This window comes from Cucumis melo, chromosome 5, assembly GCF_025177605.1.
Source record: "Cucumis melo cultivar AY chromosome 5, USDA_Cmelo_AY_1.0, whole genome shotgun sequence".
NCBI classification, from domain to species: Eukaryota; Viridiplantae; Streptophyta; class Magnoliopsida; order Cucurbitales; family Cucurbitaceae; genus Cucumis; species Cucumis melo.
In genome coordinates, this window is record NC_066861.1 from 28001002 (window position 1) to 28028407 (window position 27406).

Genomic DNA, 27406 nt, shown 5'->3' on the forward strand with positions numbered 1-27406 from the left:
TTGTCAGCGGAAACCAAAATTATTGTAGTGAGATTTTCTTTCTCTTTGTTTATTTTTATCAATTCTTTACCATGACCTAACCGTAAATGTCACTTTATCTTTTTAATAAATATTTTGAAGTTTTTTTTTTTAATTTTCAAAAGTACACTAATTGTGGAAGAAAGATGATCCAACCTCCCATATGGATGAAAAATTATGTCAATTATTATCGTAAAACTAAATTGGATTTTGATTTTTTTCCTTTTCTTTATATGATTAAGGTGGACGGAAACGATCGGTACATTTCTATGGAGAGGTTAGAGTCTTTAAAATATAGATATAATTTAGATGAGATGAACTTAATGGGCAAGCACTTGTCCTATAAATAAACCATACAGACATTGTTTTTTTAGTTCCATTTGAACATGAAACCATGTGCAATATTTGTTCTTGGCCTTGATAAAATCATTATAAAAAAAGGGCTGAAAATAAAAAATGATTGAAAAGTACTTACACTTGTTTGTTTGTAGGAAAATATGAATCTGAATAATTTACTCTTAGCCCAAAATCCTAAAAAAAAATAATAATAAGGTAGGTGGGATCATAAAAGAAAAGAAAGAAAAAGTTGTAAGTTTCTTTTTCCTACCAAAATTTAAAATTATAAATGTGTTTGAAATACATTTCATGTGTTTAGTTTTTGAAAAAATTACAATGTCCGATCACCTATTAAATAGGTTTTAAACGATTTTTATTTAAAAATTTAAATAAAAATTAATTTTTTTCTCAAATTAATCCAAACGAAAGTAAAGTATTCGAAGAACAAATTAGTTATTTGTATTTGAACGATGAATATGTCACCAACCCACCAATTGAAATTTATTAGTTATTTGCTTGTCTACTCATTAATCCCACTTCGAATTTTTAATCGAGAATATATCTCTTAATTAATCAATTAAATTATTCAAATTGATATAAGCAATTGAGTTAATTAACATTCTACCTAAAAATGACATGTAGTTATATTAAAAGAAAATAAATGTTAGAAAACAGTGTATTTTAAAGTTTAGTCATTAGGGGGGCTCATAGATTTTTCCTCATTTTGTTTTAGGACATTGTAATATAAATGTGAGTGTGAAAATTTTGAATTAAAGATCATTTGTGTTTTTTAAACTCTAAGCTAGACTCAATTTTTCATAGATGGTAGAATTTATTTGTTATTTATTTTGAGCACCAAAGTTAAAATACATTTTTTAGTTTTTAAATTTCATAAAATTTTTGTTTGTAATGTTTGAGTCTATAATCTTTAAATTTTGTAATAATTACATTTTGAAACTTTCAATTTGTAGTAATTTAATCCGAACTTTATTATCCAACCATTTAGACTTTAAACTTTATAACTTGGGTTCTCTCAGTTTTATTGATCTACTTAATCAAAAAATCTATCATCAACGTGTTTGCTAATCTATTTGTTTCCTGTTATTTATTTCTAAAAATTAGTATTTTTATAAAGAAGTATGTTTGGTAATCTATCTGTTTTTTTTTTTAAATTAGTTTTTCTTTTTAAAAAATATTTTTAGTAATTAATTCACTTTTTTTTCCTAAACAAAAAAATCTGTTTATAAAATTAGGAAGAAAATTTGAAATAAAAAAGCTTTAAAAAAATATATTTTGTTTTTAAATAAAATAAAATTGATTACCAAACATATATGATTTTTGTTTTCAATAAATAGATATTTAAAAGTATAATCTAAAATTTAGAAAATTAAAAAAATTAAAAAAAAAAAAAAAAAAAGTAAAAAATACAACCTTTGACAAAATATTTACCTTTCGTTGTGATTTTCTTCTCATAAATATTTTGTGTATTTTTTTGTAATTTTTGAAAAAACATTTACAGGTAAAAACCATTTTTATCTCCAAATTTATCTATTTCTTACCCATGTTTAAAAGAAAATTAAGTAACATTAAAAACTAAAAAAATAATTTTGAAAAAGATAGATTCTTATAAATAGCAAATAAATAAATATAGAATATAATAAAACGAGACAAAATTTATATTTACTTTTTAAAATATTTTGTCAAATTTTATTTTTTAGATTTTCCTTAAAAAACCCTTCTAAAAACTTAATTTGGAAAAAGAAAACATTTTCATAGAGAAAAAAAAGGGACATTAACTTTTAATCTAAAACTAACCATACTGAGATGAAAAGTATAATTGGAGTATTAATTCATTCAATTATTTGATACTCACATGTTCATTCTTCCATCCTTCAACATAATTTATAACATTCCATAGTTTTCACTTCCTCATTTAACAATTTACATTTATCCCATCCCAATTCTGAGCATATCATCATCATCATCAAAAATTTCCACAACATTTCTTATAATACAATGATGAAATCAAGCTCATTCTTACCAAGAAATCATGAACCGGAAAAAAAAAAACAAAAAAGTTGCAAAAAAGAAATTGTGAACAGTTTTTCATAAGAACTCACCAATTGAAGAAGTAGTAACTGGAAAGAGAGATCATTTGTTCTTGATATCAATCCCATCTTTTCCGGCGATGATCACGGCGGTCGCCATATCCAAGAACAATCCATGCTCCACCACTCCTTCAAACGCCGATATTTCTTTTCCTGCCGCCAATCCATCCTTAATCGGAGTCTTGAAATACAAATCCACAATGTAATTCGAGTTATCGGTAACATATGGCTTCCCGTCGCCCTCTAATCGGAGTTTCGCCTCACAACCTTCCTCCTTAAACAGCTCTTGAAGCCTCACCAAATTGTATTTCCAGCAAAATTGAACAACTTCAACAGGCATCGCGAGACCGCTTCCGCCTAGACCGTCGACTAATTTAGTATCATCAACGACGACGACGAACTTATCGGACGCCGCCTCCACCATCTTCTCACGCAATAAAGCGCCGCCACGGCCTTTGACGAGATTCAGATCTGGATCGACTTCATCAGCACCATCGATAGCTAAATCGAGATGCGGATGGTCGTCTAATACAGAGAGAGGAATTCCTAATGACCTAGCTTGTTCTTCCGTTCGTTTCGAGGTAGGGATTCCTACAATGTCGGTTAATTGATTAGTCTTGAGAAGTTCACCGATCTTAGCGACGACGAAGGCGGCAGTGGAGCCGGTGCCGAGGCCGAGGACCATGCCGCTTTTGACATACTCGACGGCTTTGTCGGCGGCGAGTTTCTTGAGGTCGTCTTGAGTGAGAGTGGAGACGCGGGCGTGGACGGAGAGAGGGCGGCAATGGGTGGAGAGATTTAGGGGTTTTGAGGAGCGGAGGAGAAGGTTGGCTATGGAGGAAACATGGCGAGAGGAGGAGAGAGAAGGAGGAGAAATGAAGGAGAGGGACGCCATTGATGAGAAAAGGATAGGGTTTTGAGGTTTTTTCTTTTTTGCTTTTGTGTTCTTCTTTGAATTTGTTCTTTGTTCTTCCTTTTTCTCTTCACTTTGCTTATCCAATTCTCAATGGCTAATAATTTTGCAATTTTTAAAAAAAAGGTTTTTGATTTTTGAATTTTTTTTTTTAAAAAAAGGTTTTTGGAAAAGATGAAGGAAAAAAAAAAAGGAACTTTTTAGTTTAGGTGTGGTTTGTGAAATGGACATTTGGGGTTGGTAGAGGTTTGGTGTTGTTGGAGCTCTTAGATTCAATTTTGGTGGCTTTTCCTCTTTGTTAAATTAGCCTTATAATAAATACATAGCTTCACCTCAAATCAATCTTGACCGTCAAAAGGTACAAATAGATCATTAGTCGTTTAAGCTTTTAAAAATATTTTAAAATATTGTCATTTGTATTTTTCCAATTTGACACCGATCAAATCCATTTTTATCTTTGACCGATAGCCTTTGGTTTAGTCGGTTTGATTTTTTGGTTTAACATGCTCACTCCTACTTGAATTTGTACTAAAGATATAGTTATGTTATTTTTTTATAGAAAAAATTATAGTTATATTTTTTATTTTTAGGAAAATCATCAAAAATAAAACATTTGACAAATATTTGGTTTTGTTTGAGTGTAAATAGTTTATCAATTTTTCTATCTTTGAAAAAACTTCTATATTTTAAAAAATTGTAATATAACTTTTGACTTTTGACTTTCGTAAATATTTCAAAACTATCGTGTAAAAGTAAAAGCCTTTAAAATTTTAAACATAAATAGGTATCCTAAATCATGTGGTTGTGACTTAAAATGATGTGGTAAATTCTGCTCGTCCAAATTTTCGTTATAGATCATTTTCGGTTGTTGCATTCTTTTATATATCAATTTTGTCGAAAATTTAAAATTTTAATTTTAAAAACTATTACAAGAGTTTAGAGTAATAAATTGCAACTTTAGAAAGTATAAAGATATTTTGTTTCAACAAATGATTTGAATATTGAGGATTGTTTCAATCTCCACCAACTATTTAGGGCACCTTTACATTTCAATTTGTCATTTATAAACTCCCAAATGGTCATAGTTTGGCTTTAAGAAAAAAAAAATTCCAAACATTTTGTTCTAAATAAACTTAAAAGTTGGTAAAAATACTTCTTTTTCTTTGAGTGTTTCAAAAACCTTTTAAACATTGAAAAAAATCTTACAAACGAATGTTTAAACAACTACTTGAGTATTTAAAGCATTTCAAATAAAATCTCTCGTTTACTTGTTAATTCAAATAATTTGAGTATTTAATGCTTAGATTTCTACTTTATAAGAAAATATCATAGATTTGAATCTTCTCCTTATTACTTATGAACAACCGTCAAAATCTAATATGAGTTGACTTAGTGGATAGTTATGGCCTATGAATATAACAAAAAGTTTAAAGAGAATGAATTAAATCCTTATGAGTACATCCCTAAGATTTAATACGAACAAGAATCTTACTTAAAACCCAATTCAATTAAGATGGGATTATGGTTCAACCGCGTTTAGGGTTAGACATGTGCATAACTCAACTAATATAGAACTCTATCATTGCTCTTAATGCCACAAATTTGATTCCATCGTTAAAGGTTTAGACAAGGATTTTGCGACCATTGTTCTATAGGATGCATAGAATCCATAACTTTATCAAAGCTAGTGACTTCGTTCTGGAAGTTAAATGTTGGAGTGTACAAAATTTGGATTCCATTTGAGGAATTAAGGGCTAGGGTGGGTACACGTAGGCCCTTGTGAAGGTTGGAGAGACATTGAGTCAAGTGTCAAGGTCTCTGCTCGAGAAAAAATTCTGGAAGTTAAATGTTGGAGTGTCTTAAAGTTTAATCATGTGACTTCACAAGTTGTACGAGTGTGGTTGTGAACTTGGCGATTAAGAATTTGGAAGCACTTGATTTGATTAGGAGACTATTGAATCTCATTACTTTAGATAAGTAGTTGTTAATCTCTCCTTTTGATTACATTGATCTTATCAATACCAATGCCTTTAACTATGAGACATGTGATTGGTTAGAGATAAATAACTTGGTGGAGGAGATTGTCTCCTTGTCTGTAACACTGTTACGTCAATCATTTGCCTGATCTTCAAGATCGGTGAATAAAACAAACACCGTCTTGCTCGTATGGCAATATCTTTCGATATTTTAGGGACTTTCGTACGTCTTTCTTCTTCTTTATCAAGTTTGTAGGGATTTTTCTCAATTATTTATAAGAAGTTTGTATTTTAGTTATTAAAAATAAAATTGTGAGAAGGAATAGTTGTTGAATGGGCCAAAAAAGTAGAATATGGAATCGGGTTATCGGTTTGACCCAACTAATTTCCGGGTCGATGGAGATTCCTAACGGACCTTTGCGCCCCGACGCTACCAATTTTTGAGAGCATTCGGAGTTTGCTTTACAAAGAATTCATTCCCATTTCCCTCTTTTTCCCTTTCTCTTCTCCTTCGATTACCTATGGCTGCCGCATCTGCCACCGCTATTAATCGGAATCAGGTCAGTGATTTTCAAGTTCTGCGGCCTTTGGTTCACAGTTTCTTGCTTAATTCGTCGGGAAATGATTAATAATGGTGTTAATACTTGAATCAGTCGATTGAGTTTTGAGGATGGATTTTATTGCTTTAAGCTTGGTTTTGTTGTTTGTACTCATCCTTTGTTTTTAACCAGGTTGATCTGTCCGACTTCATTAACTGGTCTGGTGTCGAGTGCCTCAACCAGAATTTTAGCCATACTTTTACAAATGCTCTTAATCAGGTGCTGTTTGTTATTAATTTGACTTGAGTTGTTTATTAGTTGCACTTACTTCATTGCAATTGTCTTGAGTTTCTTTACATGGTTTAGTAATTAATTTCTTGATTTAATGAAGTTGAAGATGGTGCTGAGTTAGACTTGTGTTGTTGCAGATTGCAATTTACTTATCTCTTTCTTTCTTTCTGATTGCAAATCCTTTTTATGTTTAATATCTTCTTGAAAAGCTTTATGCGAGAATGGTATAGAGGAGGGAGTGGGGTTTACATTTGCTGTGATGGGAAGTTGGAGGTTGGGATAGGTATATGGAAGTTGGCGAATGTGTTATGAACCAAGTTGGTGAATATTTCCCTTTGAAAGCAGATGTTGGTCTGGTCATTATTAATTCGTAACTACTACCTTCCCTCTCATGTTTGTTGATTTTTTATTTTCAATTTGGAAGACCTGTTTGTGATATTGGGTTACAAGTTTTGTCATGTCTTTCTCTATTTTTAGCAATACGTGTCGTTGGGTTCTTCAGTCATCTGGCTCTGGCATCTTTTGTTTTTAACTCCTCATCCTCCTCTTTCACTTTGATTTGAGGCTAAAATCTCAAAGAAGATGAAGTTATTGCCTAAATGGTTTCTTTGGGAAGATTAAATGCACACTTTAGACTTTGTTGAAAAGCCGTCATCTATGGTTCTGGGCTGTCAGTGGTGTGTGTTGCATATGAAAGCAATACAAGATAAAGATAGAGATATCACTTTTTCGTGAAACATAGAATTGACTTTTGCATGTGTTTGGAGTCAGTTTGACTACTCCCAAAGATTATTAGAGATGTGGCGAAGGTGCTTGTTAAACTCAGATTTCCATGATAAGAGTCTAAGTCATTGGCAAAAGTTTTGCCAAGTGTGGTTGACTTAGTGGTATTAGCATGACCTTTGTTTCTAGAGGTTTGAACACCTTGCGATTGTTGTATTCAAAATCATTGGCAAAAATTTTCTTTTCTACTTTGTTGAAACCATGGCTTGAAAGAAATGAATTATGTTAATGGTAGTCTTTAGATAGATTTGGAGTTTTAATTTGTCTCTGTTCTGGTGTTCTGGTCTAATGTATTATGGAGTTATTCTTTTTATTTTTATTTTTAATTCTTAACCTATTGTAATTTTGTTTTTAGATTGCTTATTTTTTTGGATCTATATTTTAGGCCACTTCTTTTGTTTTAAAGATTTATCAATAGTATGAGAACTAAATTCCTATATTTTAAGGTACAAGGTCTAAAATAAAACAAGTCTCAAAGTAGAGGATCCTGAATGATATTATAACCTAAAAGAAAATCTTCATGATAAAACAGTCCCTTTTTCCTCTTAATTTCTTCCCAACAGCCAAGGGAAATTATTATACCAACGGTTTGAATCAACCTTTTTCCTACATTAGACTTGTAGGGATAATGACAGCTTGCTTTTGGAGAGTGATGCAGATGAGCAGCTCTTGATATACATACCTTTTAACCAAGTCGTTAAATTGCATTCCTTGGTCATCAAGGGACCTGAAGAGGAAGGTTAGTACTCTACACCACTTATTACTTCTAATCCATGGTTTTTTTTCTTCTGTATCTTTCATCACTGCTTGGCATGTGTAATTAGACGTAACATGTCTTACAAATCCGACGTGGGCAATGAGAGTGTGATAATTCCATCTCAAATTTTTACTATTTGATTATTGTTATTTTGGGTTATTCACTCACTGCCCCTTGTTCCTCAACCTCGAGTTTGAAAGTGAATTGTTGTGCTTTCTTGTTTTTCTATCAAAACATTTGTAATTATCTTGTCTTTAATCAGTCAATTGCTAAGTTCTCTTTTCTAGTAATTCTTGGCTGTTGGAAGATGTCTAATTCTAATTCTGCCTGCCCCTTAGTTACGTTTGTACCTCTGTTATCTTTCTATTCAAACAAATATATTGCAATCTCTCTTTTTAAATGGAAAAAATGTATTGCCATGGAATGGTGCAATCACTCAACCAGGAACGTACATATTGTCTTTCACCTTTCTCCTTTTTTCTGCTTAATTATCAAATCACAGGATTCTAATTTTGAGGTTGTTCCCCAGGTCCTAGGACTGTAAAGCTTTTCTCAAACAAGGAGAATATGGGATTTGGGTAAACTAATTGTTTTCTTTAGTTAATATTTGGTGCAAATGTTTTCTAAATATTATCGGTCGATGATTGTTTGTTTCATGAATGTTGCAGCAACGTCAATGACTACCCTCCCAGTGACACAATCGTGTTGTCCCCAGATAATCTTACGGTAGATTTTCCCATACTTCAATCTGTATCTCATCAATAAATAAAAAATTCTTTCGGGGAGAATATACTAATGAATGAGGAGATCATTGTTTTATTGTTATGGTAGGGAAAGCCAGAGGTTGTGAAGTACGTGAAATTTCAAAATGTTCGTAGGTAAGTCATTTTTGTCCTCAATGTTAATTTCTTCATTCAAACCAGATGTTGAAAGTATTGGTTGATTGTTCTAAATAATTTACATTTTTTTTTTATCAGCTTGACAATTTTTATAGAGGATAACCAATCTGGAACCGACACTACAAAAATTCAAAAGATTGCCTTGTATGGAACAACGTAAGTTGTTATTAACATCATATTCCATTTGAGTTAAATTTTTATCGTCTATTTTTTCTTTGCTATGTTTTGATTGAATTACTCCTACATTGTGCACCCAACAACATAGTTGATGTGAGGTTATATTTTAGTTACCTTGACTAATAACTGAGTGATACATATGAACTTACAACAAAAAAAAGGGGAGAAATTTCAAGGAAAATAACAGGATGCCTTATCCATTTAGGAAACTTAGACTATCTTTGTAAATTTCATGCTAGAGATTCGCTGCTTTCAATCACCCTTACTTGATTTTGCCTACCAGATATTTTAAACCTCTTCTCTCTCTTTTTTTTTTTTTGGATTATTTAATTAGCATACACGTTTCTTATAAGCAACGGTTTATGTATTTTATTTCATTATTTCTTTATGTTTTGTGAAACGTTGAAATTGTTGATTTGTTCATGCAGCGTTGAAACAACCGACATGAAGGGTCTGAAGAAGATCGAGGATCACTAAATGCAGAAACCATGGTCTGTCTCACACATCTCATATGATTACGAGTAATTGATATCAAAGTTCAGTTTTCCGTAACGATAAAGAAAGAACTATATAATGGCTTTTTGATGTCATATTCTGGAATTTTGATGAGTTTGTTATACCTGTTTGATCGGGGGCGATGTGTAGTTCATTCAAAATATATCCACACTTATGCACATTGTTAGGTAGTTTACAAAGGAGGATTAATGCCTGATAATTTCACCTAACTATTAGGGCTGCTTGATCAATGGTTGAGATTGGCCATTTTAAAAGAATGCAAGGGGGTGTTTGTTTATGTAATTTGTGCTGATTAGATGTATTATTTGTTCTCAATAAGGTTGGTTGATGAATGACCCTTTAATATCATCCCATGTCAAGTTTCATGGACCATTGAATTAATAACTATTTGTTTCAACCCAACTTTTGTAAGTGTAGGAATTTTTTCATGTAAAGTCTATAATGGATTAATCTAAGACTCTTAGGTGATTTCATTTTGTAAATTTATTTGAAGTTTGCGCGTTAACGTAGAGATGATCCAAACATAATTGTAAAAAATTGATTGAGTTATGAAAAACTTTGTAAATTTAATCAAATCAAATTATAAATTCAACACTATAATGTTTGAACGAAATAATATAAAGAAAAGTGTAGAACTCAATGAACTAAAATATTGATCATGCAAATTATTTATTCATAAAGTGTCTAGATTAACAATGATATAAATTATTCATTCATAAGATACTAGTTCCTATTTCATCAGATTGCTTTAATTACAACGTAAATACTATAAATTTCAAACCACAAACTTTAGACTCTTAACAAATCTTTCAAGAATTCCCTAAAATTTTATCGTAGGTAATTGATCTCTTTACAATTTAAGTACTTCCGAACTTAGAAAGTTATACTTTTATTATTATTATTATTACTATTTTTTTTTAACATAGAGATGTTTGGAAGTTACGTTTTTATTATTATCATTATTAATTTTTTTAATATAAGGGATGAAAGATGGAATCTTCAATCTCAATGAAAGCAATGCATACCAATTATCACTTAATTAACTTTGGAGCTCAAATAAAGTTTGTAAAAAGTTTTTTATACCAAGGAAATGAAATTTATACCTTTAACCTTTGCATGGAATTCCCATAGAAACCATTGGTCATTTCCTTGTTCCTGCCAATATTATAGAGAGATTTGAAAAGATCCATATTACTCCCAATTTCAGTTTATTTTTCTTTTACTTATTTGACTATGTTGAGGAAATCTCTGGTTCAGCTTATTGAGTTAAAACTTGGAGCATACAAATCAATGCTACCGATTTGTAACCTTGACGTTGACTCGCCATCACGAACTGCCAAGAATCTAAACCTGAATCCATGATTACATATTAGAAAGAGGAACGTGGAAGATACCGTTCTTCGATGTTGGAGACAAGATCATTAGCATATTCACCTGAAAGTATTTGATAAGAGACCAGTTTTGGTAACAAAGAAACTTCTACGTTGAAAACGGTTGTCAAATATTTGATTTGTTTGTTCATCAATAAGATGCCAGCTGTTTCCCCCATCTTCACTCCCTTCGACAATCCTGCCACCAGAATTGAGCAAAATAAAAGAATATACGGGGAAAGAACTGCGAAAAGAAGACCCATAAACGAGACTCTGATCTACTAAAGTTAAAATAAGATCCTAATTACAAAAAGAACCGAGAAACGTTACAGCTCGCAACACCATGTTATTCCTCATCACCCTATCTTTCGACCTCTCTAAAAATTTGACTGATTCGATCGAGCCAAACTACCCACAAAATAGCAACGAAACTAGTATGCCACAAACAAATTTTCTCTAAGGTACAGTCTAGGCTTCACCTTATCCTCATGCTCCCTTGTGTACTTGCATGGAAAAATTTTAAAAAAATGATTCAATTTTTTTGGAAAAGATTGACACATGGCAGCTTTTTATTGGGTGGTTGTATGGGCGGGGCTACACAAGATGGGTGCAAACAGATTGCATCCATGTTTTCTTTTCCTCAAAAATAGCATAACCAGTTCGATTCAAAGCTGAACACAAACTGAAAGGCTTCAACCAACTATGTCAAAGAGACTGAAAAGACGAACAGCCCGACGAAAAATGTTGCATATATCTTGAAGAACTTATTCATCTCTTATCCGTAGTTGATAATCTTAAAAATTTGATGGACAAACTATCGTGCAACTTCGTTACTAGAGATTTTCCTGTCAGGTTATGCATGGAAAGTGCAGATGGGCCAAACAATGAAATCAGTAGTTCAAAACAGATCACTTGAAAATAAAACCACAAGGCAACATATAATAGTAATACAGAATGGGAATATTTGATAAACTGCTTTGAAAATAATACCAATCCATTGGATCCCTTTCAGGTGCATCATTAGCAGATATCAACTCATATGCAACCAGTTCTTCCATCTTGTTGTCAAATACCTTGTACATGATCCAACAACCTAAAAGAGGAAGTATAGAAGAATACTACATGAGTCCGAAGACTAGCTAGCTGAAATTGTGACGAGTTTTTGAGAAGAATAGTACATGAATGCAAATTTTCAGCTAATTTCCAACCCCGTGGTTTACATAACACAAAGTGTTCAATATATTTTAACGTATTTAGTGTTTGACAGCCTTATACATACCTTTCGCACCATTTGGCTCTTCCCATTTGGATGAACGAATCCCATCAAATGCCGATGTTGCCTGTAAGTTTGAGTAAAGAAATCTAAGCACATGCTTCCCTGAGATAATAAAGCATCACGCAATGGTAACAGAACTTACTATTCCAAAAGGAAGTTCCTCGCCACTTGCAAGGACTGAACCAGAATGAATTCTGTTTAACTTCAGACGAGGAAGACATAAAAAGGCTCTTCCAAAGTTATCACATTTGTTGATATCTTGTATTACTTCTTCAAGAGCATCTAACACAACAGGCAATGCTAAAGAGGTATAAACAGGCTCCTTGGCCAACCAAATTTCAACCCTCCCATCATTGTCCAGATTACTGTCTAATGACAAAGCACCGAGAAAATGCTTCAAGGAAGGAAACAACCGATGCAAAAAGGCTTTCGTCTCATCTGAGTCTGAATCTACTAAAGCCGTTCTTGTCCTAAAGGCAGATTTCTTGAGATCAGTTACAATCCCTTGAATAAATGAAAGTACTTCAATTGTTGCAGACTTGGAAAATTCTTCATCAGGAAGTTGAGATAGAATAGAACCAAATGCACTATAAATCCTTGTCACATGCTCATCCACGCATTTACGAACAGAACATGCAGAAGAACTCAAAGAGCCCTCCTCATCAGAGCCAATCTCCAATCTTGATTTGCGCCACTCCTTGTCTCCACTCTGTCTTCCAGGTAAAGAAACTGAAGAATCATCCACAGAGTGAGAGTTTCTTTCCCGGGCTTGGTTTTCTTTTTCATCACGATCTTCAAGTTCAGACAGTAATTGAGATGTAAAGGTTGATCGACATTGTCGTGTTATTTCTGCAAGCATATTTGATAAGATCTCCTCGGTAATGATATTTCTTCGAGATAAAACCTATGTTGTTTGTTTGAAAAAACAAATCATGCATAAATTGACAAGAGAAAAGCAAGACATTACACATAAGAGAAGATAATTCATACTGTTTCTTTTCTTTTTTCTACGGTAGAGTTGAAAATTAGATTGCGGAACAGACACTATGTCATTACTTCATACCTCATTCCATTGCCTTGTGTAGTGCTTAGTGACATCACGAACTCCATCTATAGAAATTGCAATGACATAGTTTAGTTTCTTATTCCACCTGTGAATAGAAAAACAAAATTATACTCGGATGAGTGAAAGATTACTTTTGCTCCATACGTCATAATGAGATAATTTGATAAAAGAACAAGTACCCCTTTTCATACAATAGTGGTTGATCATACACTGCTTCACAGGGATCTAGATGCATAAACCTGAGTAATAAATAGCAGTCAAGAGCAAATTTTAAGGGTTCACTAATATTAATCACTACTGCAAGGTGCTTATTACTTTTTTCTGATAAGAATAATAGACCTAGAAATTAACTAACCTCCCTAAAAGATGGGAGAAGCACTCGGTCCAAACATGATCGGTAAGATCAAGAATCTGGTGATAAACAAAAATTAGTATAAAATAGCCAAATCATCAAGCTACCATTTCTTCTTAAAGAATACATTAAATCATTTAATATATATTACTACATGTAGCTGAGTATCTTCCCTGAACATAATTGCAGATTACTATTATCTAAAAAAACATCATCTAAAAAAATATTAGATCATGAGGTAACTCACCAATTGAGACTCATAGCCAAAAACACGACAGTAGAATGTAAAGCAATTGGCCCATTCTCCACAGCGTCCCCTCCTTGTTTCAGTAAGCTGCATGCCAGGAGGGAGTGAAATTGAAAACTAGTTAATTATATAAGAGTTCTTGATTCCATAAAGAAAATTGAGTACCTTTACTGGATTGTTGAAACGTGGGAAACGAGTAACCTTTTGGCATGAATTACAGCTAGAAGTGTAAAAAGAGAGAGAAGTAGAAGATTAGAGAGGAAGGAGGGAAGAATATGAAATACATTAATTTTATTTCACCAAGACACCAAAACCTCAAACTAAAATTCTATGCCTACGCCTAATATTTACCACTGTCCAAAAACTGTTCACATTTGGAAATGGAACCCAGTTCAGACCATCTTTCTTGAAAAGAAAAACAAATTTCATTGATAATGAAATAAAAGAGTAAAAATCCAAACACCTATAGGTGTACAAAAAATGTGCTTTCGAATTTGTAATTAAATAAGTTAAACTACAATGATAATAATAATAATAAGTGTTACGTTTTCCACACCTGGTTAGCGAGGAAGCACAGATACTGACACGCGACACGACACGCCATTTTTCAAAAAAAAAAAAGGACACGACATGTCAAGGACATGTCAATCTTTTAGTAAAAAAAATTAAATATATGTCACGCGTATAAACATATTACATAACAAGGATTCCAATTAAAAACATCAACATAAAACATAACAAGTTTTAGTAGAGTAATTAAAATCATCAATGCGAGTGGCGAGAGGGTTAGGGCAGAGACAATTGGTGGTCTGGTGGGGAGCGTCGGAAAAGAGAGCGTGAACGAAGAAACTGAGAAACCTAATAATTAAAGAAAAAAAAAACCTAATAATTAAAAAAAAAAAAAGAAAAGAAACCTAATAATTATTGTAATTGAGCCGTTTCTATGGGTTTTTTTCTCCAGGCATGTCTGGGCGGGGTCCGAAAATTTAAAAAAAAAAATCGACATGCCACTGGCATGTCAAAGACGTGTTGGGGTGTATCGGACAGACACCGATACTTTGCCATCTTAGAAGTTTCAGTGCTTCTTCGCAGGTTAGTATTGAGTTGGGATTCTTTTTTTTTATATATATAATAATATTTTTTTTGGTTGAATCTTAGATAAAATTATTTATTTGATTTAAGAACACAAAATCTATATTTTAAGAAGAAATGTGAGAAGTGAAATAAACCAAATTCTTCTTCATGGCTATTTATTTGAATGAAGAAAACTATTGGTAGTTGTCAAAGAATAACATGATGGTAATCAAACATGTCACATAACACATCATTCAATCAAATAATATAGGCGGAACGTCAGATGGTAGAGAAAGTAATCACAAAGGTAGCAGGGGAAAATTATAAACAATTCGTTTACACCTTATTCTTTATGTAATTTGGCAAAAAAATATACTGCACATGAACATAACAGAGAATAGTTCCAGCAATGTAGAATGTCAAATCCAGAAGATAAGTCTAACCAAAAGAGTCCATTGCACATACCCATATAGTTCCACTCGGTAACCACCAAATTGGAGTTCTGAAGGAAGTGGATCGCCCATATCTTGAAATGTTGTTGTATCTCCACAGTGCTCGCAAGAAGGTGCATTAACCCACCTTCACAATAATAAATAAAAGCAAGAGTTTAATGGACCAATGATGTTGGCATAACACATAAGGGGACTAGATACATCACAAGATTCAAATAATATCAGTAAGAACTATCAACTATTGAAACATATTGACCAAGGATTACAACTTAAAAGAATACCATGGACTCCGAAAATGATTGGAGTTTAAAAATCTATACAATAAAGTTATACAAAGCAAGTACCTGAATGACTGTTTGAACCAGAAAAGAAGCTGCAACAAAAAAGCATGATCTTGTTCCTGTTTGGATGGTTCGTACTTTCCCTCCTACAATAGGCTCACCACAATGACTAATTGTCAAGCACACAAACTTTTGACATGATGTTGCTTAGACCTATTCAGCTAGAGCTACAAAACTTTAAAAAATAAAAAATAAAGTCCTTGTTCGGTTAAAAACAATAAGAACCGCAACAGAGTTCGGAAAGTTGCAAAGCCACAAAATGAAAGGCAGGAATTAGAACGCCAGGATATTTTGGTATCTATAACTTACCATAGGAAACTGACTAAGTTATAATTATGATATGTCCTATGGAAATTCAGGATAAAAAGAAAAAAAAATGAGCTAAAATGTTCGTGGAAACATACGCTGCCTTGTCTCCAATTTTGGGTATTACAATATTCAAAATGAGTTCAGATAAACAAGAGGAAACTGCGAGAGCCATTTCAATAAATTACAGGATATAGAAGCAAATTGATTGACACCTTGGCCAGAGATACTATCGCTTTCTCTTGAAGCTCATCCACAGGAACAGTTTTCCTTGCAGACTCTTGGCTTTTTGGATCCTCATACTACAGCAAATTTACAAACAAGCCAATTAATCAAAGAGCAAACAATTCTTCCAAGCATCATACAACAATCGATAGTGGATATTCCTACAATGCTAGAAAAAACTCATTACACATTATTCACAAACATCACCAAACTATCTATCAACGTACCGAACAAATGAAAATCAAATCAAATCCACAATACAAATGGAAAAAGAACAAGAAAGACATACCAAACGAACTTGATCAACGTAGCTTCTTATCTTCTTCTCAAACTTCTCACGATCATCCATAACTAACTACTCCTGCTAAAATCGGTCTCAAAAATCATAACGTAGCACCTAACGTTTCCACTTCAAAGTATGATAAAAATCATCAATAGAAATGAACAGAATCATTTCCACAAAAAAATTTGATCGAATAACCTTCGACAGTTCTGATAAATTGTTAAGTTGTTGTATGTCGTCCTCCAGTGGTCGATCATAACAACAGGAGCTGATGGTTCTTCTCGGATTTAAGCGTTTGATGGATGACGAATAGGAGGAAGAGTGAAATTGGAATTTGAAGAACAGGGAAGAGTGATTTTGATACGTTCCTTCGAGTTGAACTTCCACTTGCCCTTCCTCCAAATTCGAAGGTGGCCAACGAAATGCAACTTTGGGGGATTCTAAAATAGTTTCGGCTAATTAAGACGTAAGATTCTCACTTCATTTATATATATAAATATATTATATATTAGTGATCACGTGCAAAACACGTTATTTCAATTTTATTGATTAAATTTTAATTTTAATTTTTTAAAAATTAAATTTGGATCGCACACTTTCACTAATCTCACGATACTATAGGCTTGATTTTGTGTCAATTAAAGTTATATGAAATTAATATCTAAGTAGATACCTATATACATCATAGAATAATTGGATGTATATTAGATTAAAAAATATTGTAAATGACGAAACTAAATTTTACCATACACATTAATAGAGTCTATCAATATCTATCAAAATTTAAAATTTTGTTGTGTTTTGTATATTTTGATTCATTTAAGCTATATTTGAAAATATTTTTTATTTGATAATTACTTGTTTATGTTTTTTTAAAAAAATAATAAAATATTTGTAAATTTGTGGTAAATACTTTCATAATCATACTTATTTTTTTAGATTTATTTTAATATGATTGTTAGGTTTTTTTTAGTATAATATGTATCTTTTATTTAAGTTTATTGATGAGGTTGTCTTGGTTTTTTTTTTTTTTTAGTTTAATTTCTATTTAAGAAAATAATTTGAAACTTATTATAAATTATACATCTTATATCTTAAATATTGTTTACCTTAACATCTATTTGGTGGTTAAGTTTTCAAATGTTAGTTTAAATGCATAATTTTCACAAATGCTTAAATTCAGCTCTATCCTTTGCTTTTTTCCCAATATATATATATATATATATATATATATATATATATATATATATATATATATATATATATATATATATATATATATATCCTTTGTTTTTTCCTCATCGAGATCGTTCATTTTTCAAACTTCTTATTTACTTATATATCGTTTCTTAAACTTGAAGTATGTTAGCATTAAAATTAGACCATCTAACAAAAAATTAATTATAAAGTAAATTATTATTATTTTTATATATTTGTGAGTGTCTAAGCCAGCTTATACACATTTCAACTAATCTCACACAACTACCTATAATATCAAAGTGTTAAGAAAATCCGTAAAAAATTAATTTCTAAGTAGGTGATTGTGATAGATTAAAATCTCTTAGTTTGTTATTGAGATTATTTCTGCCTCTTTACCATTAAAAATTATAAAGCAACAGACAATCAATAAAAGAACAAAATCCATGAAAAATAAGACTTTGTAAAAAAACAAATTGAGAAAGCTCTCTCTATATATGTTATAAATCTAATAAGGTTTGGGTTTAGTTTTCACAAATTTAATTTTATGGATGACATTTGACTTTTGTTAGAATTTGGTTTATGATGATAGAAATTTTATAAAAAAAAAAGATATTGGAATCATAGGAAATTGTTGCTTCCTAAAATCATGGAAAATTACGTGGACAAAAAAAAAAAAAAAAGCAATTAATGTGGAGAAGGGTAAAATAGTAAAAAGAACATATAATCTAAAAATAAAAATATTTAATATCTTTAGGCATTTACCAATTTGTGGTTGTGAGGTTGTCTCTATTTTTCTAAATATTTCTTTTTTTATTTATCAAATAAATATATCAAACTTCAAAACAAAATCCAACAAATATTACTTATATCAATCGGATTATCATCTATTTGATAGAATGATAAAAATATATCATTCATATATCTCCTAGTTTTTAGCAATTTTATTGTCGATAAATCTTTATTTGTTGCTTATAGCTTATCATTAATAACATTAAATAGAGTTGAAATAACAAAACCATACGTAACAAACTTTTTCATATATATACAAATCATAATTTATTAGTCATAGTCGTAAATCATATAATTCGTAAATGATAGATCGTAATAATCAATCATCATCTACTTAAAAAAAAATGATGAAACATATATATAAACAAGATTAACATATCATTACCCAATATGTTGATAATTTATATATATTAATCATTTAACAATAAATTATTAATATATATAACATTAGATTTTGGATATTTTATTGAAATTTTTTTAAATATATAAAAAATTAAAACTATTTACGAAATATAATTAAACTTACGGAAAATTCTGTTTATTGCAAAAAAAAAAAAAAAACAATAAAAGTTTATTTATTTTTACTGTGATTTTACCTAAAAGCTTAGTTTAATATTGAGAAATTACTTTCTTAGTACTCAAATTCGTAGGAATACGTGTGTTCGATCTCAAGTAATTTTTAAAATATATGCCATTAGTTGTTATTGTTACCAATTTGAAAACTAAAATGATAGTTTTATATTCAATACTGGACGGGTGGAGATTCGAGAGAAATTATTCTCATGAAGAAAAAAAAAAGAAGATGAATAATTTTAGAAGACAGATAGGGAAATTAATAATGTGAGAAACGAAGAGGGTTTGTCGTTATGAATTAATTGGAATGGCCACCCAAATTTGAATGAGGCAGCTAGTGGTTGTTTCTGCCCACTCATTTTTCTTCTTCTTATGAAAATCGAGTAAATTTAAACTCAATTTTCATTTCTTTAGATAGGGGAGGGGGGAGGTGTAGCAAATTAAATTGAGTCACACATGTCCAGATATCACTTGATATATGATTACAGAACAAATAATTATTTCTTCTGTACCCAAAGTGGTAAAAATATGTTTGCTTCGTCCAACATTTCTAATACCTTTTATTTTTTTATTTTTTTTTATTTTTTTCGATTGGTCGATGAGAAAATATGTTTGGTTCTTGAGTTTTTTAAAAAATATATAAATATATACTTTTAGTTCCTAGAATATTTTGTACTAAGAAAATAATTGTTAAAAAAAATAAAAAAAATTGTCAAAAACTAAACATTTGACAAAATATTTACACTTTATAAAAAATATACGTGTAATAAATTTTATTAAATAGTTTCTCGATTTTTTTTATTTTTGAAAAAAACCTTCAAAGTTTGTTTTTTTTTTTTTTTAATTTTCAAACTTATTTTTCTAATGGAAGAGAATAAACATTTTGAAAAATTAGGAATCAAACGTATTGATTTTAAAAAGACTGAAAAACTAGAAAGATATAATATAGATATAATATAAATAAGCATTTAATTTTTATGCTTTAACAAAAAAATCTCCCAAATAAATATTAAAATATCACTGATATAGATATAATATAAATAAGAGATGTATTAACTTATTTGAAATACAAAATATTTATTTATTGATCTCTATTTCTCTTTCGTTTTTATAATTTTTCTAGAAAGATCCACTGAAATTAATATTTAATGTCAACATGAGCTTAATTTAACTTACATTTATATGTTTTCGAGGATAAGAGGTTTGAGTTTAAATCTTCAACTTTTAAGTTATGTTTATAACAATTTTTTTTTAAAAAAGAAATTAATATTTAATCGATGTTTCATTCAAATTTTTGTAAAGTTAAAACTTTAAAATTGACTGAATTGAAGGCAATTCTTTTAGTGATGGTTTGATCAAAATCTATTTGAATATTGAAAAATGGACACCAAGTAAAAGAAGCTCAATTATCAAATAATTATTTACAATTGAGTCTACAACAATTATAAATTGAGTGTAAACACGTGTTGAAATTTTAGTGGTGTTTGCATGTTTTGCCATAAAAGTCCATGAAAGAGCAAAAGTAGTGTTAACAATTAAGACTCCCAACCATCTCCTTCTACTCTTTTAACGGCCAACTCCCTCCCCTGCTCCGGCATAAATACCCCCAATCTCCACCACTCTCTCCGCCACAAGAAAAACGAGAAAAAAAAAAAGAAGAAGAAAAAGAATCCCTTTTCTCAAAATCTCTCTCAATTTCTCTCCGCCGCCAATGTCTCAAATCCACAGCCGCGTGAAGCCGATCACCAAGTTAACAGCGGTGTCCAGCAACCCGAGCGTCTCGGGACGCGTCTACCCGCTTTTGGCCGCGGACCACGCACTGGCCCGGCACAGCGCCGCCGTTGTCATGTACTACAGCGAGAATCCGTTCGGGTCTTTTATTCTGGACCCGATGAGAGAGTCGCTGTCGAAGATTCTGACGCTGTACCCGACGGTGACGGGTCGGTTGACCCGAACTGAAAATGGGAACTGGGCGGTGAAAGGGAATGACGCCGGAGTTAGGGTTACGATGACGAAGGTGGGGAGCAGTCTTGATGAGTGGCTGAGATCTGCCGATTCGGTTGAGGAAAGAGATCTGGCGGCTTTTGATGACATGCCGGAGGATCCGTATATATGGTCGCCGTTCCGTATTCAGGTATATAATTTTCTAAAACAAAAAATCATTTGTACTTTGAATTTATTTTAGTCATTCTTCAAATGTCTATTTTTTATTCTTGTACTTCTATTTTCCAAAAATTGTACCCTTTTTAACATTTTCTTTAAAAAAAGAAAAATTATATATTCCATAATATAGGTTTTCAAAAAAATTATTGTAATAGACAAAAAAAAATACTAAAAATATTTACAAAAGAAAATTTTAGATTATAAACATTGATATCAATCTCTATCTATGCATCGAAAGTGTCTATTAAGAATGGAATATGAAAATTTACTATATTTTATAAATATTTTAGTCATATAATAAAAGTTTAATATCTATTATATAATTTGTATGGATTGACTTTGTAGGTATAACTCTTCGACCTTATAGACAAACTTATAAATGGACCATTTTTTTATTTATAAAATAATGTTGATTAATTGTTTTTTTTTTTAGTACTTTTATAATAGAAATATGAAAGGACATTTATGAATATAATTTTATCTTTTCTTTGCATTGAATTGTTACATTAAGATGTTGACATTGAATGAAAAAGTTGTTGAAAATGATAATGATAATAATAATGAGGTCTTTTTGTTCATAAATATGATTCTTTATGGTGAACATTTAACCAAAAAAATAAATAAATAAAATCATTTGTACATTTTCGTATGTTGACCAATTGACTATAGATATAAATTTGACTATGATAGCAGGGTGAGATTTAATTTGTTTAGTTATTAGTTTATACATTTATATTTAGTACTTTAAATCTTAGTAATTTTATCTTGCTTGTTTTGATTATTTTTCCTTATTAAAGATTATCGAAAAATTATTATAAACGATAAAATGGTTGAAAATATGTGTAAAATAAAACAAAAGTTTTAGATTCTATCAATGTCTATCGATATGTGTTATTGATAAAAGTCTTTAAAATTTTATAAATATTTTGATTAATTTTGTTATATTTGAAAATATTCCCATTAAATTTTTGAAATTGTTTTTTAATATACAAATTTAGTGTAAACTTTGTTTAGATTTGAAAAAACATATTTGTTTTATACTCAGTACTTATGAAGTGAACTCTACTTTTTAAATAAGCAAATTGCAAAACTATCCTAAAATACGATTGTAATGGTAATTATATCAATAAACTTTCAATTGTAAAAATTGAATCTCAAATTTATTTAATTGTAAAAATTAGATATTCAATCAATCGAACTTACATAATTGTAACGATTGTATAATTTTGAGAGATCAATTTTTATCATTTGAAAGTTCAATTTCTAGAAAATGGAGCGGATGAAACCTTAGTAGTTGAGACTAACCATTTTTAGTGACTAAACAGATCAATGAGTTTGAAGGAGGGGGTGTGGCCATTGGAGTCAGCTTCACTCACCTACTTGCAGATCCAACCTCTGCAACTTTTCTCTTGAAAACATGGGCGGATGCACATCGAGGACGACCCGTTTCGCCACCGCTTTTCACCCGACGGTTGTCGCTTGGAGACGGAGAAAAAATCCCCAACATAGCCACAAAATCAACTACTTTCTATGCCAACAAGTCCAAGTTAGATGATCACATTGTTTCTCCTACCAAAATGTCCTCAGTTACCTTCAAATTCTCCAACACAACAATGAATCAATGCCTCTCAAAAATCAAACCCCATTGTCCTAATGCCACCCCTTTTGATTTTCTTGCTTCACTCTTTTGGAAACAAATCCTCAAGATAAAGAGTAATTCCCCCAAAGACGGACAAAACAACAACAATAATAATCACTCAATATCAATATGCTCTGACATCAGAAACTCATTTCAATCCTCAAATTCACAAAGATACTACTTTGGAAATGCTCTACACATATCACAACTGACTATAGATCCAAAAGAAATGGCGGAAAATGAACTGGGACACATTGTGGAGTTGGTACACAACCATTTAGAAAGGCTTGGAGAAGAGGAAGAAGAGACTTGGTCTGCTATGGAATGGCTCGAGTCTCAGAAGGAAAAAGACGGGAGATACGTGATGCCGTTCACGATGTACGGTCCGGAGTTGAGTTGTGTAAGTATGGAACATATGATGATGAAGAAGGGAAATGAGAATGAGTCTTTGAGTTATGCAACAAAGTTTGTGAAGGATTCAAAGCCTGTTCATGTATCTTATAATATTGGGAATGTTGAAGGTGAAGGATTGATAATTATAATGCCTTCAAATGAAGGAGGGCTAGCAAGGAATGTGAAGGTGATGTTACCTTCAAAAAGGGAAGTGGATGAGCTTTGTGAAGATCAAGCCATTTTGAGCTTCAACCCAACAATGATCCTTGGTGGAAGAGACGAATAATCTTTAAATTGTTAGCAATCTAGTTTTTGTTTGCTTTTTGGTGTGTGAATGTGTACTCTATTCATTGATAGAGTGATACTAATATAAGAGTATTTATATGGTCTTATTCTAAGTTTTCTTTTTTTTTTTTCTTTTTTTTTTTGGTTAAAAAGCAAATGTGTAGAAATAAAAATTTAATAAGCCAATAACAATTTAGTCCTTATATTTTGTTAAAAAGAATATCTCTTTAAATTTAAGTATAAACTAAGGATATTAGAATATTTGTTGATTTGTCAATGTTAGTCGTGGATTGAGACATGAATAATGGTTACTGAGCAATACATAGTTCGTCACTTTTGTTATATCTATTATGATACAAATAGACGCATATGATAGTCTATTTAGTCTCTTCTAATGAACGTTTTAGAAGATTTAGGTTTTGTAATTCTAACCTTAGCAATGATCTTAATCATATCGACGTAATTAAATATCAAAACTATATCGTAAACTATGTATTACCCAAAAAAAGAATAAATCTCTTTTAAACTATCGAGTTAATTTCAATTAAACTTTTCTTTTTTAACTACAAAATGGAATAAAATAAATGCATATAATTCCTTATTGATCAATTTTTGTTCTTTGATCTCTTCCCCATTAACAGTATATTATTTTTTGGTTCATTACTTAGTAAATTGATAGCTTGTGATAAAGTTGGGGACTCCTTTAATTACATATTTTGACAAGAAAGAAGAAAATCAATAAGATTATCACAATCATTTAATGTCATTGCTACTATAATACTAAACAAATCTTAAAAAAGAAAAAAAAAAAAAAAGAAAGAAAGAAAGAAAGAAACTACATCAACTAGAGAGATTGCTAATTTCTCCTTGGAAAATGAAGGGCAGAAACTGGTATTAACTTAGAAAGCCATCCAATTGGCCAAGACAAAGCTGCAATGGCAATACATATTCCCCATTGCCCCAAATTCAACCTTCTTGTATTTGCAAACCTTCCCAAAAGTTCCACCATTACCACTTGAAAACCCAAAGTTATAACAATTATTCCCAAAAACACCTTGCTTTTATGTATCCCTTCAAAAATATTCTTCTTCTCCATCTTCCTTGCATTGAACTCGTTAAAGATTTGGCATAGCACAAAAGTATTGAAAATGAGTGTGTCCTTAACCTTTCCCTCCACATTAAAGATGACACCTCCTTTAAACTCCAAAACCAATAAAACTGTCACTTGATACACAGCCTGTGCAATGAGATTCCTCCACATGACTTTCGTCACCAATGGTTCGGTTCGTCCGACTGGCTTTTTGGCCATGAGGTCGTTCGTGGGTTGCTCAGTGGCTAAGGCTAAAGCTCCCATGGTGTCCATTATAAGATTCACCCATAATAGCTGAACTGCTGTTAAAGAAACTTTACCTGATGAAACAGCAGCAATGAAGTTCACTACTAATGCTGCAACATTTACTGTGAGTTGAAATTGAATGAACTTTTGGATGTTGTTGTAAACACATCTTCCCCATTTCAAAACCGTGACGACCGACGTGAAGTTGTCGTCTAAGATGACGATGTCCGAGCTCTCTTTTGCAACTTCGGTTCCTTGAATTCCCATTGAAAGACCAATGTCTGCTTCATGAAGAGCAGGGGCATCATTTGTTCCATCCCCTGTAACTGCCACTACATGGCCTAAATTCTTCAAGCATTGTACCATTAGAAGCTTGTCAAATGGAGAAGATCTAGCCATTACTTTGATGTTGTCAATCTTTTCTAGTCTCTCCTCAGGCGTGTAGTTTCTAAATCTTATGCCCTCGACTACAACTTCGTTGTTGTTCGTATTGTCGTCGGGATTTAGTATCCCACATTCAATTGCTATGGCTGTTGCTGTGTGTAAGTTATCACCTGTCACCATTTTGATGTTCACTCCTGCCGCTTTACACGATTCTATAGCTTCTCTAACTCCTGGCCTGCAAGGATCCTTCAAACCGACTATTCCGAGTAATGTCAATCCCGATTCGTCAAGTTTAGTAGGAACTTCTGGATTGTCGTTGTCTTCGTTTTGCTTCTGGGCGAAGGCTATGCATCGGAGACTTTTTCCTGCCATAGTTGTGATTGTCGTAATCAATCGTTTTCTTGATTCGTCATCAATGGCTCTAACTGTTCCCTGTTTGTTATAATAATATGAGCACATTGTCAATATCATCTCGGCTGCTCCCTTCCAATGTGTATGGATAAACTTCTCCCCATAGCGTCTTGTCGAAACCCCGCTTCTCTTTTTCTCTGAACTGAAAGTCTCCACTTGGATTATTTCATGTTGCTTCTTCAGTTCATCTAGGTTCAAATCCAAGTCGAACACGGCCCATGAAAGTATCGCTTTCTCAGTTGGACTCCCGAATATTTCTAGAGGCAATGAAGAAGTAGATCTTTGAACACTACCAGTTGTATTCAAGCCAACTGCTTGGTGCAACAATTCAACAATCCTTGAATTGGAAAGATCTTTGTCCATAATTTCATCTTCCCCAATCCAAAACTCAGTAACTTTCATCTCATTCAAAGTAAGGGTGCCAGTTTTATCTGTACAAATTGTTGTTGCTGATCCCATTGTCTCACAAGCAGAGAGTTTCCTAACCATTGCATTATCTGCCATCATCTTTTTCATTGAGTAAGCTAAAGTTAAAGTAACAGCTAGAGGCAAACCTTCCGGTATCGCTACAACGAGGATTGTAACCGCGGCGGTAACCATGTCAAGAATTGCATTCATGATATCATTGAACCTCGTCTTGCTTCCATTGAACTCGCCGGTGCTTCTGGTGAAATAGCGAACAAGAAGAACAAGGAGTACGAGCAGGGCAACCGTCAGTCCGAGCTTTCCGATCACCGCGGTCATCTTGTTTAAACGAGCTTGCAAAGGAGTGATTTCATTAACTTCTTGCCTGATTGAACTCATCATCTCTCCCCAGGTTGTGTTCATTCCCACTGAAGTAACCATCATCACACCAAAACCATCACTCACTTTGGTTCCTGATAGCAAAAATGGATTACTTCCATGATTTACTTCAACTTGATCACTCTCTCCAGTCATGTGAGACTCGTCGACTTTCAGCGAATGCCCTTCGAGGAACACTCCATCGGCAGGAATCTGATCTCCAATCTTCAAATACACAATGTCGCCAACGACGATGTCAAATATCGATACTGGTTTGCGTCGACCGGCTCTAGTGACCTCGATTTTTATGTCCTCTCTCTCATTTGAAAGCTTCTCGAACTGCCTCGACTGCTTGAAGTTGCTAATAGTGGAAACGCCAACCACAAGAAATATGGCAACAACAATGCTGCCACCATCGTACCATCCATCGTCCCAACCGTGTTGTTTGATACCAAATCCTAAGGAAAGTGCTGCACATATCAAAAGAATAATCATCGTTGTATCGTTAAGCGCTTCAATCACAAAACTCATGAAGCTTCTACCATGGAGCTTCAAATAAGTATTTGTTCCAAAAGTATCTTTTCTATAAATTAGATCATCTTCCGTTGCAACGATTCCCTTCTCGGAGTTCGTTTCGAGAAGATCAGCAAGTCCATCAACACCTCCAAATCGATCCAAACACTCGAAATTCTTCTCCCTCACCATCATACTCAAAACTTTTCGATCAACGTACAACCGTTCGTCTGAATCCATATTTTCAACATCATGATGATTATTCAGGTGCATATCAATAGTAACATAGGAAAGCGATCGCAAGAACTTGCGGCCGCCGACTTTTTTCGATAGAGAAATGAGAACTCTGGTGAAATAAATGGCTGCAAAGGCCATTCTCCATCGTCGTTTGTGAGTTTTGGGATTAACCGAGCATTCTTCATAGTCAATCTCAACTATGTCATCATTTTTTCTATAACTCAACAATGCCATTGATACAAACAGAGAATGCTGCTTTGATTTTGGTGAAAACAAAGGATGATCGAAAGAGAGAAACAGAAAGTGTCAATATATAAATGCAATGGATTGAAGAAACCAGTACATGAAAACAAAAGAAAACGAAGTTTCCACTTAGATTCCTTCCAAACAAATTC

At 32.2% G+C, this 27406-nt stretch overlaps 5 protein-coding genes across 6 annotated transcripts; 2 read left to right on the forward strand and 3 right to left on the reverse strand.

Annotated features, from left to right (window-relative positions):
* Nucleotides 1–2252: 2252 nt before the first annotated feature.
* LOC103495934 (probable ribose-5-phosphate isomerase 3, chloroplastic) lies at nt 2253–3664 on the reverse strand. The gene has a single exon (XM_008457613.3). It carries the CDS (start codon nt 3355–3357, stop codon nt 2506–2508), a length of 852 nt encoding a protein of 283 aa, XP_008455835.1. The 5' UTR covers nt 3358–3664; the 3' UTR covers nt 2253–2505.
* A 2097-nt stretch (nt 3665–5761) lies between these two features.
* LOC103495923 (PITH domain-containing protein At3g04780) lies at nt 5762–9595 on the forward strand. The gene is made up of 8 exons (XM_008457604.3): nt 5762–5911; nt 6083–6169; nt 7580–7703; nt 8251–8299; nt 8390–8447; nt 8553–8599; nt 8699–8776; nt 9226–9595. The coding sequence occupies exons 1-8, from the start codon at nt 5873–5875 to the stop codon at nt 9272–9274; spliced, it is 531 nt and encodes a 176-aa protein (XP_008455826.1). The 5' UTR covers nt 5762–5872; the 3' UTR covers nt 9275–9595.
* Nucleotides 9596–10311: 716 nt separating this feature from the next.
* LOC103495944 (peptide-N(4)-(N-acetyl-beta-glucosaminyl)asparagine amidase) lies at nt 10312–16764 on the reverse strand. 2 transcript variants are annotated; one of them, XM_008457625.3, is made up of 16 exons: nt 16504–16764; nt 16312–16383; nt 16013–16099; nt 15495–15577; nt 15164–15277; nt 13790–13844; nt 13625–13711; nt 13381–13436; nt 13205–13264; nt 13023–13110; nt 12102–12863; nt 11963–12023; nt 11674–11776; nt 10748–10882; nt 10598–10663; nt 10312–10468 (listed from the first exon to the last, which is right to left on the reverse strand). In XM_008457625.3, exons 2-16 carry the CDS (start codon nt 16369–16371, stop codon nt 10411–10413), a joined length of 1875 nt encoding a protein of 624 aa, XP_008455847.2. In that variant the 5' UTR covers nt 16372–16383; nt 16504–16764; the 3' UTR covers nt 10312–10410. The 2 variants fall into 2 exon arrangements, with proteins under 2 accessions (XP_008455847.2, XP_008455857.2); XM_008457635.3 differs by having other exon boundaries at nt 16312–16386.
* A 3574-nt stretch (nt 16765–20338) lies between these two features.
* On the forward strand, nt 20339–23564 carry LOC103495959 (protein ECERIFERUM 26-like). The gene is made up of 2 exons (XM_008457656.3): nt 20339–21001; nt 22356–23564. The coding sequence occupies exons 1-2, from the start codon at nt 20579–20581 to the stop codon at nt 23346–23348; spliced, it is 1416 nt and encodes a 471-aa protein (XP_008455878.2). The 5' UTR covers nt 20339–20578; the 3' UTR covers nt 23349–23564.
* Nucleotides 23565–24069: 505 nt separating this feature from the next.
* On the reverse strand, nt 24070–27302 carry LOC103495964 (putative calcium-transporting ATPase 13, plasma membrane-type). The gene has a single exon (XM_008457668.3). It carries the CDS (start codon nt 27243–27245, stop codon nt 24204–24206), a length of 3042 nt encoding a protein of 1013 aa, XP_008455890.2. The 5' UTR covers nt 27246–27302; the 3' UTR covers nt 24070–24203.
* Between the last annotated feature and the right edge of the window lie 104 nt (nt 27303–27406).

Coding starts and splice junctions, on each gene's coding strand:
- LOC103495964 (XM_008457668.3), bottom strand. CDS start 27,245: ATGGCATTGTTGAGTTATAGAAAAAATGATGACATAGTTGAGATTGAC.
- LOC103495934 (XM_008457613.3), bottom strand. CDS start 3,357: ATGGCGTCCCTCTCCTTCATTTCTCCTCCTTCTCTCTCCTCCTCTCGC.
- LOC103495959 (XM_008457656.3), top strand. CDS start 20,579: ATGTCTCAAATCCACAGCCGCGTGAAGCCGATCACCAAGTTAACAGCG. Junction 21,002..22,355: donor GGTCGCCGTTCCGTATTCAG/GTATATAATTTT, acceptor GTGACTAAACAG/ATCAATGAGTTTGAAGGAGG.
- LOC103495944 (XM_008457625.3), bottom strand. CDS start 16,371: ATGGATGATCGTGAGAAGTTTGAGAAGAAGATAAGAAGCTACGTTGAT. Junction 13,265..13,380: donor TTCTCCCATCTTTTAGGGAG/GTTAGTTAATTT, acceptor TTTATTACTCAG/GTTTATGCATCTAGATCCCT. Junction 12,024..12,101: donor AGGAACTTCCTTTTGGAATA/GTAAGTTCTGTT, acceptor TCAAACTTACAG/GCAACATCGGCATTTGATGG.
- LOC103495923 (XM_008457604.3), top strand. CDS start 5,873: ATGGCTGCCGCATCTGCCACCGCTATTAATCGGAATCAG. Junction 7,704..8,250: donor CAAGGGACCTGAAGAGGAAG/GTTAGTACTCTA, acceptor GTTGTTCCCCAG/GTCCTAGGACTGTAAAGCTT. Junction 8,300..8,389: donor AAGGAGAATATGGGATTTGG/GTAAACTAATTG, acceptor TGAATGTTGCAG/CAACGTCAATGACTACCCTC.